The 16,517-nt window shown below is 38.3% G+C and overlaps 1 protein-coding gene across 9 annotated transcripts in view; it reads left to right on the top strand.

The window, feature by feature from the left end:
- Positions 1 to 4,199, top strand: part of ARFIP1 (ADP ribosylation factor interacting protein 1) — a 134,703-nt gene extending 130,504 nt beyond the window's left edge. For all 9 annotated transcript variants that reach the window (XM_043567422.1, XM_043567395.1, XM_043567440.1 and 6 more), the window contains one exon: positions 2,295 to 4,199. In XM_043567422.1, coding sequence (XP_043423357.1) covers positions 2,295 to 2,450 — 156 coding nt within the window. In that variant the 3' untranslated portion in view covers positions 2,451 to 4,199. The remainder of the gene's footprint in view (positions 1 to 2,294) is intronic.
- The last annotated feature ends 12,318 nt before the right edge of the window (positions 4,200 to 16,517 follow it).

Here is a 16,517-nt window from a genome sequence, read left to right as displayed (position 1 = left end):
TTCTGGAAAAAACCCTATTCTCCCAGGAGTGCCCTTTTTTTAAAAAAAAAAAAGTTAACCCAGGGTATTTGTACTGCCCATTTATCATACTGGCATTTTCTACTGCCTGTGTCTTACTATTCTTGTATTCTTGTATCCCTAGTACAGTGCCTGACACATGGTGTTAAATGTTTCATTGTTGTCCTTGTTGTACCCGGTACCAAAGGTTTTTATTTACAAAGGGTGCAGGCCTTAAAGGTCTGACCAGGTAAATGCAAGATGTACCTCTTTTAGTTTGTACAGACATTTTTTAGTTTTCATTGGTTCATGCTATCTGGTTCTCTTAAACTATATCCTTGCTAGAAATTTTTCTAATCTTTATCAGAAGGAAAGAAGAAATTTCTTTTGTTTTAAATAACTTTTAGATAAATCGGCAATGCCAGATGCCCTCCGGGTCTGAGAGTTAGCCCAACCTCTTCTCAAGGCTTGAGATACTAATTTCCTGGGATGTCAATCCTTATTTTTGTTTCTTACTTCCCTCCTCTCTTTCCCCACCCCCTAAGGTTATAAGCTCATAAGGGAGGGGATTTTTTCCTATTTCCCTAACACCTAAAACAGTGTGTGGTACATAGAAGGTAGTTAAGTAATAATAGTTGAGACGCATCTGGGTGGCTTAGTCCATTAAGCATCAGACTTCGGCTCAGGTCATGATCCCACGGCTGGTTGAGTTCAAGTCTGCCTCGGGCTCTGTGCTGACAGCTTGGAACCTACAGCCTGCCTTGGATTCTGTGTCTCCCTCTCTCTCTGCCCCTCCCCCACTTGGGCTCTGTCTCTCCTTCTCTCTGAAAAATAAATAAACATTAAAAAAATTTTTTTTAATATTAGGTGAATAAATAGACTAGAATAAAAAAACTAAGATATTTTGAGTAAACAGCAGTACTGAAAGTGTGCATGGTGCAGTCTCTTTGTGTTTTTAAATATTATGTATATGCCTAGAAAAATTCTCAAAGGAAACACAATAAAATGTTAATAGTGATTTTTGGGTGGCAGGGGAGGGGATAAGTGCCAAAAGTATGGATCAGAAGGTTTTACTTTATAATCTTGAGTGTGTTGTTTTTATAATATTTTACTTTTTAAATCAAGGCTTTACAAATCAAAAATATCCAATGTAAATGTTTGCATTGTGTCCTTTATTAAAGGTAAATGGATGAAGAAATAGCTAGAGAGACCATGCGTCTGTGTATAATAAAGTGAATGTAAATGTCATACCACATATAAAATGCCATATCCTATTTCTTCTTAGCATTTATATCAGATGTTTTTACATCATTAAAATTATTAAAGTTCTGGGGCGCCTGGGTGGCTCAGTCGGTTGAGCGTCCGACTACGGCTCAGGTCACGATCTCGCGGTTCGCGAGTTCGAGCCCCGCGTCGAGCTCTGGGCTGATGGCTCAGAGCCTGGAGCCTGCTTCCGATTCTGTGTCTCCCTCTCTCTCTGCCCCTCCCCCGTTCATGCTCTGTCTCTCTCTGTCTCAAAAATAAATAAACGTTAAAAAAATTAAAAAAAAAACTATTAAAGTTCAATCTTAATAAATATTGCATTAGCTGGGTAAGTCAGAGTGTATTTTATACTTTATTGTCGAGCACTTACAGTTATAAATGAGAGCTAAAGAAACACCTTTATTCATAAATCTTTGCAATCCTTTACTGATTTCTTTAATAAAGATTTACACAAGTAGCATTACTTGGTTAAAACATACTCTTGTTATCGTTAGAAACGCTAAGTATTTGAAAACATTGGAGAGTCATACGAACTTCAAGTAAATTGGCTTTTGGGCAACACTTGCTGCCACTTGGCTTGATTCTTTGCAGGGAACTGCAGTATTTCAAAGTATCTGACCTACTCAGTTTTATAGAAGATTTAGCCTTAATGATGTCCGTACTTGGTATATAACATATACTGTAGAGTAACTGTGTAATTTTCCCTCTTCAGTAGTTAATTTTGAATATACTTATTTTGAGGGGGGATTTAATAATATTTAATAATATTTTTAATTAATGCCCTCAATAATGTCTGAGTATGGTTCAGCTTCTTAAAATGACCTATTCCCTTTAGAGAAATTAAGAAGTCATCAAAGCCTTAGTGACCCTGCAAAGCAGCATACAGTTGGTGTGTGTGTGAAATACTTTGTCGCTATTAAAGCAGCTTTTCCTGATGAGAGATACACTATTTAGTTAGGACATGTAATAAGTCACCTTAAATTTCATTGCCATTGGTGTTAATGCTCGGTCTTGTAACTCTGCCCTGTTCACAGGTTAAGGTATTGCACAATCAGCTGGTCCTTTTCCACAATGCCATTGCCGCTTACTTTGCTGGGAATCAGAAGCAGCTTGAGCAGACGCTTAAACAGTTCCATATCAAATTGAAAACCCCTGGAGTGGATGCCCCATCTTGGCTTGAAGAACAGTAAAAGCATACCTGGAAAAAAAAAGTCACGTTGTTATATTTCTAAACAAACCTAATAAGAATTAAGCAGAGTTAGGTTAAGATTAGGGAAGGGGTGACCACAACCATTGTAGTGATTCTTGCACAAACAGCTTTAATTTTTCCCTTTTTCATACTTTAACAACTGAACTGTTAAATTTGATGGGAAGGTGGGTGATTTTAATGTAAACATAATTTCTATAATCTGAACACAGTAATTTTCCTTTTTGAGAAATCCTTTTGTATTGTGAGGGTTGATGGCTATTTCTGTAGTTTGAAAACATCTAATATAGATTTGCACTGACAAGATAAAAATTCAAGGTTTTTGGTCCTGGCAATGAGGGCCAGTTGTAACTTTTCCAAAGGGAGGTTTACATGATTTGTATCAACATCAGATATTTTATATATGAATATATTCAACATCTTTGAGAGATTCATTTTCATGTATTGTCTTAAAGAAAAAAGAAACTATTTTGCAGAGTAAAATTATATGGTGTTCCTGCAGCATCCACACAGAGGCAGCAGCTCTGATGAATGACTGATTGGCTTGTGGAGTTGTGGCAAATACCTTTTTAAAAATGAATCTGTACTATTGTATTTTTGTTTAGAGGGGTTTTTTTTTGTTTTTTTTTTTGTTTGTTTGGTTTTTTTTTTTTAAGACGCAGGAATCACACTGTCATTTCTGTGAGGCTTTAGAGCTTAAGAGTTTGCATCACCCAAAGTCATTGGGCAGTTATGTTAGCAACTTCTTTTGATTCACAATGAAACCTGCTTAAGAGATTTTTTTTTTTTTTTTTTTTTTGGCAGGTGGACTTGGAATAGAAACTCTTGATGGTTTCTAGAGTAGAAATCTGTGCTTAGAATGCTAGTTTTGGGGTAAATTCCATTTTGACAGAAGTGAATTCCTAGACAGCTTTCATGGACTTCCATATGTAACAATACCGGTTAAGCCTTAAATCACAGATATGTGCCTTCTCAGATACAATAATTCTCATTCAACCAATGTACATAATCCATAAAGAAACCCCTTTCAGATAATGTTTGACGTGTCTGTTCCTTCCTTGGAAAGGAACACCGTGTATCAGTGTTGGGTTTCTTTGTATTCGTTAAACCGTGTTTAAGGTTTATGGTAAAATCAACTTTTGAATTTGCTGTTTGGTGTTTCTTCATTCCTTTCGTGGAATGAGAAGATGGAGAAATATTTTTCATTTGAGCAATGAAAAGGTAATACGGGACAGTGCGGTGGTAACAAGAAAGGGGATTGGAAAGGCCAGTACTGTTTTAGTTGCTCAGCACTGTTGGTTGGTTTCATGTCATGTGGTTGACCTGTCTGCCGTGTGGTTCTATCAGTAATGTAAGCCTTTTAAATATAAGTTCCCTTGATTTTTGTCATAAACATAAATTAATATATCTTCATTTCTTTTGTGTTGAAATGAAGTACTTAAAATTACTGTTATACATGAACTTTGTGGACTGTAAGATTTGTTATATATGTTCAAATGCCTTTTAGCTGGCTTTTTAATTAATATGCCTGTTTCAGTGCTTAATATGTACAATGTAATGTGATTGTAAATCATAAGCCTATTTTAAATCATTCCTTCCTGTATATTTGTACTCTGAGAGAGCCTTATTTTATTCTTCCAGCAGAATTAATACTTGTGATAGTTCCTTTACATTCCCCAGAATGTGCCTCTGGTGTGAATTTTGTATTCTATTAAAAGTGTTTGCTGCAGTACCTTGTTTCTCTGGCTCTTCATGATTTAAGAAGCAACTCTTTGGAAATTCTGAGGACATATGTTTTGTCTTTTCCTGGCTTTAAGAAAAAACAACAAATAATTGGTTGATCTGTCACTTATAATTGCTTTTTTCTCAGTAAGTTATTCTTTTTCCTCAGTTGGAGCCCCTCTGGGGGGCAGAACATGTCCAGTCTTACCACATTTTGGAAACAATTTTAGTAGCTCCGGAATTAAGCAGTTTCAGGGACTGATGATTTTTTAGACTAAACTAAAAATGTCAGTGATTCTGAGCAGTGAGTAAATGTGCAAAAGAAAGAGTTAACATATTAGCCAGTGGTATATTAACTTGGTCAGGAAAGTAATTTATATTCATTGTAGAAAAAAATAGAAGATAACTTTAAAAAATTGAAGATAAAATAACTTCCCAAGTCCGTAAGTACTGCATGGGACCACCTAACTCCCCTGAAGTTAGAGACTCTTTAGTTCCCAGTTATTTATATTATAAGGTCTAGTTTGAATATTCTTTAACCTGCATGCATCCATTTTTGTCCTCTTACATAGTTATTTCCTTGAGTTCAATTCTTAGAAGTGAAGATGAGCCCTCAAAGTATAAATTCACTTTTAAGACTTTTAAGTAGTGCTGGTGGCTTTCAAGGAAGATTTTACCAGGAGCGCCTGGCTGGCTCGGTCAGTAGAGCATGAGACTCTTGATCTCAGGGTATGAGTTCAAGCTCCACACTGGGCGTGGAGTGTACGAAAAAGAAAAAATTAAGAGTTTACTTGGATAAAAATGGACTCAAATCAGGCAAGATCAAATTAGAAATGGTTAGGATCCCTCCACCAACAGGAACTAGGGAAAAGACATTTTAGAAGAGTGGAAAAAAAGCAAGGAAATGATTTGATTGGCTATAGCTGAAGCGTTGCCTTATTTAGGAAGGACTTGTTGACTATTTGTCATTATCCTTAGATTTTGATTTAACCTTGAGGTGTTTCAGGCTTAGGTTTTGGGTTGCTTATGTAGGCTACTAAGTCTTTAAAGCCACCTCAATCTAATGGCCTCCTTGTTTAATTAAATAGCCCCAAAGCTTCCAAATTGTAGGGCCCAGGAAGGACCAGGGCTTGTAGAAGCAATTTATCTGAAATCTGCTAGACTTTAAGAACCATCTTTTCCATATTCAAAGTGCACTGCACTAATAATGTTAGCCAAGCTTGTCCCATCAGAGTGTGAAACTAGATGCTTCCTTAGAGATGATCTGTTTAAGGTCTTTATTTTTATAGGTGAAGATATGAAGGCCCAAAGATACATTAAACTGGCTTAGACAACCCCCATTTCCAAGTGTAAGGCCAGGTAAGTTATTTGCAACTAAATATATGAATTTCCCTTTAAATCCTGCCATTTCAACTACATAATGAAATCAATGTGTCAAAAATGGCATTTCTTCTCCTCAAGTACAATGTGTATTAAAGGTCTTTTTGGTTCAAAAAATAATCCATTCACCCTAAAATAGATTCATATTAGGTGTATTTCATATATCTACAATATATTCCAATCTACTGATCTTAAAACTGTTATGAAAAAGAAATCATGTGAACCTGATAAGTGCTATATAAAGTAAAATTAGCATATTGGAAAGGCTACATGGAAGTGTCTTTCAATCATGGAATTGTTAATTTGAAGAATAATGTATCTACCTCAAAATGTGCCCAGTCTCCTTATTGCTTCACTGGAGATGACTGTAGATGTGAAAAATAAAAGCAAATGATCTAATAGTTCAGTGTAACATTTGTATATAATTTGTACTAATTTTTGTGAAGTATTAAGAATGCCTGTATTTTGTAATAATATTCCTAAATATCTTTTGCCAGATAGCTCTTTCCTTGAAACTTCCAGTTGCCTAGGAGACTTGAGACCATGTAAGATCCTTCACCACTCAATTCTAACCATATTTAGCCATTTAAAACATCTTCCACCTGTAAGACTGCAGATTTTTATATTGGCTCAGACTACCCAGTTGTGAATAAGCTACTTTCTAATCAAAAGGCAAGTTATATTTTGCATTGGCTCAAAGCTCTTCCAAGGGCCACAGGTTCTTTACTATTGTTACAATATAGCAAGACATGAAAGTAGACAACACAAACAACTTCCTTCTTTTTGAAGACTTTTATTAAATTCTATTCCAAAGGGGCACCTGGGTGGCTCAGTTATGCAGCCAACTCTTGGTTTTGGCTCAGGTCATGATCTCACAGTTCATGGGATAGAGCCCCACAATGGGCTCTGCACTGACAGCACAGAACCTGCTTGGGATACTCTCCCTCTCTCTCTGCTCCTCCCCCACTTCTGTGCACGTGCGTTCTCCCCACCCCCCCCCCCAAATAAATAAACTTAGGAAAAAAGATGAATTCATACTCCATGTTCCCATTGAAGGTTTCCTGCTCAACAGGTTTCTGGCAGAAATGGGCCTTTATAATAAATTGCCAAGTGGTTTTCCTAAATGTACAGAAAACTGCAGTTCAGCTTTGTTTTGCAAAATGAAAGTTAACTCTTAGTAGTTTATATAAATGAAGTGAGAACTATTTGGTATTCTGGTGGTAACTCTGATATGGGAAGAGAAGACTATGGATACAAGGAAGGGAAATTAGACCCAGTCCAAGAACTGGGACTCTATTTCTGTGCAGTTAATTAGATTAATATCAGAGCTAGGAATTTCAGTGACATTTTTACAAATGAAACTTCCATAAAAAAACAAAACCACTGGGGCCCCTGGGCAGCCAGTCAGTTAAGCATCTGACTCTCGGGCCCACTTCGGGCTCTGTGCTGACAGTGAGGAGGCTGCTTGGGATTCTGTCTTGCCCAATCTCTCTGCACCTCCCCTGACCACGCAGTCTCTGTCTCTGTCAAAATAAATAAACTTAAAAAAAAACTTAAACATAAAAAAAGCCAAACACTTTTTTGTTTGTTTGTTTGGACCAAATCTAGGGTTTGTCATGAATATCCTCTGTAAAGGAATGTGAGCTTTCTGCAACCATGGTTGATCATTAATTGTTGATTCATAAGGATGATGAAAGGGACAAGATACCATTTTGTTGATCTCAGACAAAAGTAACTTTCCATGACTTAGACTTCCATATCGCTTTGCTTTTGTAAAGCAAAGGTGTATGTGTTTATATAAATACTTTAGGGATGAGGGGCACGTGGGTGACTCAGTTGGTTAAGCGTCCAACTCTTGGTTTCAGCTCAGGTCATAATCTCATAGTTGATGAGATCGAGTCCCCCCACCCCCTCCAAGCTAACAGCGTGGAGCCTGCTTGGGATTCTGTCTCTCCCTCTGCTTCTCCCCTGGATGTACACACTCTCTCTCTCAAAATAAATATTTAAAAAAATTTTTCGAAATGATGAAATTTTTAGAATAACAACATACCCAAATTATTTATATAATGTAACTTTATTTTTGTCTTCCCCCTAAATGATTTCTAATTCTATATTAGGAAGCTCTTTATGAAAACCTAGCTAAAGTTTTAGGCAGATAATTACAGTTCTTTCCTTTGAGGAGCATATACTTATTATGGCTAGACTCTAAGCTCTTAAGGAAGACACGGTGTATGTTTTCTTATTTACCCTGTGTTCCCAACTCCATGCATAATTCTTTCTAAGGAGCCATGTAATAAAAATTTGTTCAGTTTTTTGATACAGAATTCAATGCAGGAAAGCATTTGGTGGTTGCACTGCCATTTCATTGGTAGGAGTTAACAAAGGCAGTATATGTATAACTTACTCTAAAATGTTAGGATGTTACATCAGATACTAGGATGTTTACAGAAGAATGGCCTGTTAAAAAATGTAGAAAGAGGGGCACCTGGGTGGCTCAGTCAGTTAAGCATCTGACTTTCGGCTCAGGTCGTGATCTCATAGTTCATGAGTTCGAGCCTGCATCAGGCTCTCTATCAGTGCAGAGCCTGCTTTGCTTTGGATCCTGTCTCCCTCTTTCTCTGCCCCTCCCCCACTTGCACATGCGTGTGTGCTGTCTCTCAAGTATGAACTTTTTTTTTAAATGTAGAAAGATTGGCAGAATTAGAAAAATCACCATTTTGCAGCCCCCACTTAATACTGATTCACACAGCAATCACCAATTGATGCTAAAACCATCAGATTGAAGGAAAACAGATTATGTCATAACACCAAAGTATGACCTTACATACTACTCAATTTGCAAAGGAAAAAGTACCATTAATACGAGATTTGTGTTGGGGCACCTGGCTACCTCAGGTCAGTAGAGCACGTGACCCTTGATCTCGAGGTTGTAAATTCGAGCCCCACATTGGGTGTAGAGGTTACTTAAAAATAAAATCTCTTAAAAAATAAAAGATTTGTGCTTACCATCCAACTCAAGTGATCAAGTTAGCATCACTAATAACCTGATAATCATGTGCCTCCAGATATAAGGCAATATAATTATGCAACATCACTCATGAGATATTCCTGTTGAAAGTGTTTAACCTAAGCCTACTCAAGCCTTTGCCCTTACTTCCAGTGTATAGAAAATAGAGGGGATTAAAATACAAGTGTAAATTACACCATGAGGAATCAATTGGACAAATCCAGAATCTGGAACATTCTACAAGATAATTAACTTGGTCTCTCCAAAACGTGAGCCACAAAAGAAAAAATATTTTAGAAATACTGTTATAAAATAAAAGACTTTATGGGGCACCTGGGTGGCTCAGTCCGTTAAGCATCCGACTTCTGCTCAGGTCATGATCTCGCGATTCGTGAGTTCGAGCCCCTCATTGGGCTCTGCTGACAGCTGAAAGCCTGGAGCCTGCTTCGGATTCTGTGTCTCCCTCTCTCTCTGCACCTCCCCTGCTCTCACTCTCTCAAAAATAAATAAACATTAAAAAAAAGTTTTAAATAAAATACTTTAGATCACAGTTCAGAAAATAACTACAGAAGACGTTTGGGGAACAAGAACAATTCGAATGTATGTTTGATGCTAGTAGGGACCTTCTGTTTTTTTAGGTATGTTATATCTGTAGGTGAATAGCCTTACAGGAGATCCATGCCTAAAGCATTTAAAGAGAAGTGGCATGATGCTTACAATTTACTTTTAAATGGCTCAGGAACAATATATACATTCATATGTACTTATGTATGTGGAAAGAAAGCTGGAGAGAAAGAGAAAAGGAAGAAGAGAAAGACGCTTTAAAGTAAATATGCCAGTATGTTAACAATTGAAATAGATGGATGTGGGGGGGTTTGTTGTACCAGTCTTTTAACTCTTCCCGTTACAAATTTTTCATAATGAAAAAAAAAATTATTAGGATATTTTGTCTAGAAATGCAGGTAGGATTCTGCCAAGTTTTCCCTCTTGCACCAGGGTGGCAATCAAGGGCTTATTTTGGTAAAGCCTATGATAACACTGGCTTCACTCCTGCAAATAACCAAATCCCTTCCCTAGCGTGTGAAAGAAACTGGTTTGTATGTGGAAACACAGAAATGCAAGAAAGTGTAAAGTCGAACAAGTTTCTATTAGTAAGAATTAGGGCAACTGAAGTAAGTAAGTAAGTAAGAAAAAGGGCAACTGAAGAAGCATAACTAGTTTAGGATATGAGGCTAGTTAGAAAAAGAAATCATGTAGGAAAATCTGCATTTCACTAAACTAGGTTCTTTTCTCTCCTTTTTCTCAGCTTTCTAAATAGCTATTTGAAACTAAGAGAAGTGAAGCCCCAAAATAAAACACTTTTTTTTTTTTCTTTTTTTAAGTAGGCTTCATGCCCAATGTGGAGCCCAGTGTGGGGCTTAAACTCACAACCCTGAGATCAAGACCTGGGCTGAGATCAAGAGTTGGATGGCTTGACCGACTTGAGCCACCCAGGTACCCCCCAAACAAAACACTTTTATTTTAGCTTAAAACCAATGTTTTCTACTGTCTCAATTTCCCCGCCCCCCCCTTCTCATAAATAAGTATATACTACTATTCCATACTGCTACTCTGGATTTCTTAAAACGTAGCTGATTATATAGTTCATTTATTGTAACAACTTAGACTGCTTAAAATAAATTATACTTGTACATTGATAATTTCTAATAAGTTATTTTCAATCTATAAAGCTATTTTATGAGCTGGCCAACTTTTTCCTAATGCACACCTCTTAAATTAATAAAATAGCTTAAATCTTTAAAGAATTCCCCAAATAAATAATGGATGTTTACATTGTTCTCAAATCCTCCGTTTCCTGTTCCCTCACCCCTCCCCTCCCTTAGGTCAAAACGCAGAAAATGTTGCGGATTGAAATTTTCTAACTAGTTTACCTCAATAATAGGAGCAGCAAAAAGCCCAGATGATGTTTTGAGAACTGAGTTTTACCATGGCAATGGTTACTATAATAATCACTGGTACAATCAAGTGAGTCGAAAAAAAGTTTAAGTAAGTTTAAGTGTAAGTTTAAACAGTCATGAGTATTTGCTGAAGGACCAGTCTGCTTACCCATGTTGACTTTTCCTCACCTGATTCCACTAATACCCTCCAGAGGTCCAGATGGTCCTTGAAGTGGGTCTAACAATTTCTTCTTGCACTGATGTTGACCATCAGACAAGGCCAGACCTTTAGTTTATCATTTAGATTTCGTATAGATTTTAAAAAAATATATTTTTATATTCTCTAAAATGTATTTATCTAAAAGCCTCCCTATATTTTCTTTGTAAAGTTTGGTTAACATTTTCCTTCAATTAAGCCAGCCAAAAACTAAAAGAAATTGGTAAGAAATTGCAAATGAATAGCTACAAGTCCAACTATAGATGATAGATAGATACACACATATCATAAATATACCCACATACATATACACATATACACACATATATATGTTTAGAGAGAGAGAGAGATTGATAACTTGCCTAAACTGCCAATGGAAGAGAAAGTATAAAAGCTTCATAGCAGACTCTAGTCTTAACTTGCCTCTTTGTCCTTTTAAAAAATTACAGTGACATAATAAGAGTCATTGTGCCGTCTTTGCTTTTCAAGCTTTTGGAGTCACTATTTTGTGCTCATGACTACAGCAATGAAAACGAGTCTTTTTTTCCCCAAGACACAAGTAGCCTCAGTTCAAGCCACTCCAGACTTCCTTGCCAGTGACCTTAACACTGACCTTGACTTACTTATTCTAGGAAGAACTCTTTCTGTTTAGTCCTTTTAGCTCATTTTTATGTGGATTTCTGTTCACTCATAATGAGCTGAGATCACCCAATTAATTAAGAAAAACTTCATGATTAATTAAATTACTAGTGTGCTGACTTTTCATTGTTTGAGTATCTCTTTTCCTTACAGTAGCCTCTTTGAAATCCTGTACACACAGCCTATGGAAGCAGTTTACCCAGGCAGTGACAGAGCCAGACAGCTGGCTTACCTGGGCATGCTTAGTCTCTTCTCTAAGAGTGAAATCCGGAATCCACAGCTCAGTGGTTCTCCTGAGAGAAGGAGAGGATCCAAGCTTCATGCTTTGATTCCCAGTCCTCTGTATCTGATTTCAGAAGCCAGAACTCAATCCCAATCAGTCTTCTCCACAAACCATGTCAGAGCTGGAAGTGTTTTTCATTCGGGCCCCAGCCACATGGCTTTCTGTGGATCGTCAACATGTCTTTGGAGAGGTTTCGCGTGACTGGCCCATGCGTGTCTCCATGTCTTTGGTTCCCCATAAAATGTTACCATAGCTGGCCGTTCTCTCTGTGAGCTCTTACATCCTGCTTCAAAGAACTTGATCTGGTGGATTCCTTTCTGGATTAGGGAAGCCTCTTGAGGACAGAATGTTTGTGTGGCTCTCCCTGTGCCTTGTGTACAAAAAGCATTCAGTTTTGTCAGTAATGGCGATTATCATTGGTGGAGCCTCTCACTTTGAAGGATGAGGCCCACTCGTGTCATTTACTGGTGATGAGGCCCAAGTGTAGTTGACAGACACTGCGACCAACCATTGTCAGAGTTTTGACAGTATGTGCCATGGGATAAAAAGATTAATAAAACAGCCCTGCTCTCAAACATTTTTAAAAAAAATTTTTATGTTTATTTATTTTTGACAGAGAGACAGAGCACAAGAGGGGGAGGGGCAGAGAGAGAAGGAGACACAGAATCTGAAGCAGGCTCTAGGCTCCAAGCTGTCAGCACAGAGCCCGATGAGGGGCTTGAACTCATGAACGGTGAGATCATGACCTGAGCCAAAGCCGGACACTTAACCGACTGAGCCACCCAGGTGCCCCTCAAACTTTTTGATTTAATGGGGAGAAAGTCTATGCAAATCCTGGGACTGAATGGTGTGGGACAAGGAGAGGGACCAGTATGCCGAACATGCTATTGCAGTTGAGTGTTCAAGGGGCCAGCCTTCAGCTCCAAATTGGAATGTCTTGTGCATGTGTCTATGTGTGTTGGGTACAGAAGAGTATATTTTACCACCCTGCCACCACAGCCGGGTCGGTGGAAATGGCCAAATCCATGTTGTCAAACTAAACCTCACATAAATCACATCTTAAATATGAATACAGTATTATTTCCTTGTAGGCTCTGAATCTTAACACTCCTTTCCCCTACAGGTCATTCAACAGAATGCTCGATTCCTTTTTACCAACTAGGACTAGTGTGAATTTGGACAAAGAGGCAGAATTTGTCTATAGCTTCTAGGTTATTCAATTCTCGGGAGAAAATTGTTGGTCAGAAGGTTTAGCAGTTTAGTATATGACCTTAAGGAGATATGAACATCTGGAGGCCAACCTGAGTGCTCCCATTTTTGAGAAAGAAAAGAACTAATAAATTAATAACCATTTACCTAACACTCAAATGTGTGGGTTATAAGTAGGCACCCAAGCAGTGGGGTGCATGAGTGTTTCATGGTCATGAGAATTTGAACACAATCCTGGTAAAGTCCTTTATTGCAGTTTTGATCATTGCAGCCTGATGAAGAAGAAATCAGCTTATTTTGACATGGAAGACAAATGCATACAGAAGATGTCTTTGGTGGTAATCTCGTTAGAGCTTTGGCTAAAGCAGAATATGTAACTTTTGTTAAAAACCTGGATGCCATGGCACCTGGCTGGCTCAGTTGGTGAAGCATGCACCTATTGATCTTGGGGTTGTGAGTTCGAGCCCCACACTAGGTGTAGAGATTACTTAAAAAATTGATTAATTTTTATCAACTATTAAAAATCTGGACGCCAGGGGCCCTGGTGGCTCAGTCGGTTAAGCGCCAACTTCAGCTCAGGTCGTGATCTCGCATTTCGTGAGTTCAAGCCCAGAGTTCAAGCTCTGTGCTGACAGCTCAAAGACTGGAGCCTGCTTCAGATTCTGTGTCTCCCTCTCTCTGCCCCTCCCCTGCTCATGCTCTCTCTTTTTCTCTCTCTCTCTTTCAAAAATAAACATTAGAAAAACATTTTTTTAATCTAGATGCCAATAAAAATTTGGGAGTGAGTCATAATCTTCATTGTTCCCCGTTGCCCCCTATATCCCCCATCCCTGCTTCAGCCTTCTGAATTAGCCCCTCTGATTTCTTTATGGTGGCTCTACCTAGCCTGTCACATAGGACAAAGGTCTCTGAGCCATCAACTTGATTTCTGTAGACTCTGTACCATGAGCCTGAGGATCACAAGGGGCCCCCTTTTTTATGAGCTCCTGTGCAGGACGCTGCCAGGGCAGAATTCCTTCCTCTGCCCTCCCCTCCAGTAGACAAGGTTTAACCTGATTGTGCCCAGCAGGCAAATAGGCGCCTTCGGAAATTAGTCTCCTTATTGAGACCAAGTCTGAAAAGGGCATGCTTATAACGGAAAGAATGCAAAGCTAGAAAATATGTTCAAATCTTTGATAAGGGGGCCGGAAGGTAGAGGGGAAATGAAGACGTATGAACAGCTAGCATTTTCTCTGCTTTCCTTTATCTATATTCCTCTTGAAATTACAAATGTGATGTGTCTTTGTGACCCCAAACTTGGGGAGAATAAGAATCTACAGTGAGATGGTATTTAATTTCCCTGGGAAGAGAAATTGTCCTTTTTGGGGATGGGTGGGGGCACAATTTCCAACATAAAGATGATTCCATTGCATAGTGTAAGTTAAAGTCCTGTGTTCAGTTGTGTGTTTGCCCACATCCCCTCTGCTCCTGTGTAAAAAGGACACCGGGAGAGCCAGTGCCTAGTAATCACCCCACAGGAAACACGACACAACTCAAAATGCAAATATTCGGAAATTCACGTACCCGTGCCTTCAGCAAAGAGGTGCAGTGGGGAAAGAGCCTAGGTTTAATTTCAGATATCAGCAACATTTCGAGAAAAATTAAAAGTAAAATTATTTGCTCTTTTCTGTAGCCTCGTCCTGAGAAATCACCACCATTTTATAGCTCAATATACAGTTTAACACAGAAAAGTTGATCATGTGCACAAAAAACACCAGATAAAAGAAACTTAGAAATGTGAGGGGAATGTCTTTCATTTATTGTAAACTACAAATGGCTGGATGTTTAATATCACCTCTCTGAGTTAGATTAAATATAAGAGCCTCCTTCTTCAGGAGGGGGCCAGGAGTTAGGAGTGAAGATGAACAGAGAAGTCCAGGTTTAACCCCAACACAGCCCTGTTCAGGTTTGGCCTGGTCAGGCCCACAAAGAGATGCAAATATGAGCTAATTGTGATGCTGCATGTTTTGGTGGGGATCTTCCTTGCTGCCAAGGCCTGTCAAAACGTGAATAATGAATGGTATTGCCACCAAAAGGCTTACTGTCGTTCTCAAAAAAGGGTCCATTTGAATTCTTTCTAGGTATCTGGCTTAAGTAATACTAAGATGCTAATTGTTATGGGCTGGTTTTATTATTTCCTATCATACCCAAAGTATTTACCATCTTATTAGAAATAGAAGCTTAGCGCCAAAGTATTGTGCATAATTGGTCCCTAAACTAAGTACAAACTCAATTTGCAAGGGAAATAAAAAGGGCTTTACAAAATTGCTAAGTCACCACCATGTCCTTTTGCCCACCTTTATATGCCATACATCTTGTACAAGATTGCACATACTATTTCCCCAGGGAAGCGCACACACACACACACACACACACACACACACCATCACCACCACCACATACCAATATCGTTGATTCATTGAGTTTCTGTTTGCTGACTGCCTGTAACTGTGAGTGTTATGGTTTCAAATTACTCTTTGTTCTTCTAACTTCTTCAAAGGATAAACAATTTGAAACAGTTAAAACCAGTAGCAAAAGAAATTGGCATCTGACATCCTCGTTAACTTAATTCCTCTCACTGAGACTCACATACTTGTTTTTTGATGATGGTGAGTGGAAAGAAGTAATACACTTTCATGTTGTATTTTAAAGGTATGTTTCTCCTGAAAATTTGAATGTTGTAACAGCCAGTACCTACATTTTCAAACAGTACTGAGCGGTTTTCTAAGCACTGTATCAACTGTAAGCTAAGAAAAGGCCTAGCTGAGGGTTTTCTGGATGAGGGAGAGCCTCAGTAATGTGTACCCTATTTCTCTTACCTTAGTCTCCGCTTCCATCCTGGTCTCCAAAATGCACACACACGCACACACACATACACCTTAAAAAGCAAATGAACAATGTGCTCTAAGGAAACATAGACAGCAGGAGAAAAAGGTCATCAGATGCCTAATTACCTCATTCTTACATGTTGGTAGGGATTGTCTGTAATCTCTCTTATCCTCAAACAAATCAGGCATTGTTGTTGACCAAGTACCTGTGTTTACTTCTGGCAAGAGAAATGCCTGTTGATGTTACCATGGATATCAACATCACATGTGAAAGCATTTTCTATTTAAAACTTTTCAGAAATCACTTGTTAGCACCCAGAAAAAAAGTTTTCTCCCTCTTCATAATCAGAGCCCAGTCATTATTTACTACACTTAAAAGCAATTTACTGTCTACATTTCTTAGCCTGCAACAAGAAAACATCATCTTCTCAGTTCAAAGTTGTCTAGAAAACTATAGCAACCCAGTGTCTGCATTTTGGCAATAAGGTATGCGATGCAAATTCACATTCATGGTGACAGCAACAATTCTGTTGAATTTATTTATTTTACACTTTTCAACCTTTGAATGGAACAAGGCCTAGTGATTTCTCTTAGACATGGCTCTTACTAGAAGGGTTGGTGAGTCTTTGCATTTGTCTGCAAGTCTGTTTAAATCTAGAGTTGGTAGAATTAGTTTCTTCTGCAGTGTCCAATTTTAAGAGCCTATAATCTAAATACTGAACAACTGATCTCATCAGCTATGTTTTAAGAACAAAGATTAAGTAAATCTCAGTCTGCATCAGAGAAAGA

Source organism: Prionailurus bengalensis, chromosome B1, assembly GCF_016509475.1.
Source record: "Prionailurus bengalensis isolate Pbe53 chromosome B1, Fcat_Pben_1.1_paternal_pri, whole genome shotgun sequence".
NCBI classification, from domain to species: Eukaryota; Metazoa; Chordata; class Mammalia; order Carnivora; family Felidae; genus Prionailurus; species Prionailurus bengalensis.
Note: the sequence above shows the minus strand (reverse complement) of the source record. Positions and strands in the feature narration are given on the sequence as shown.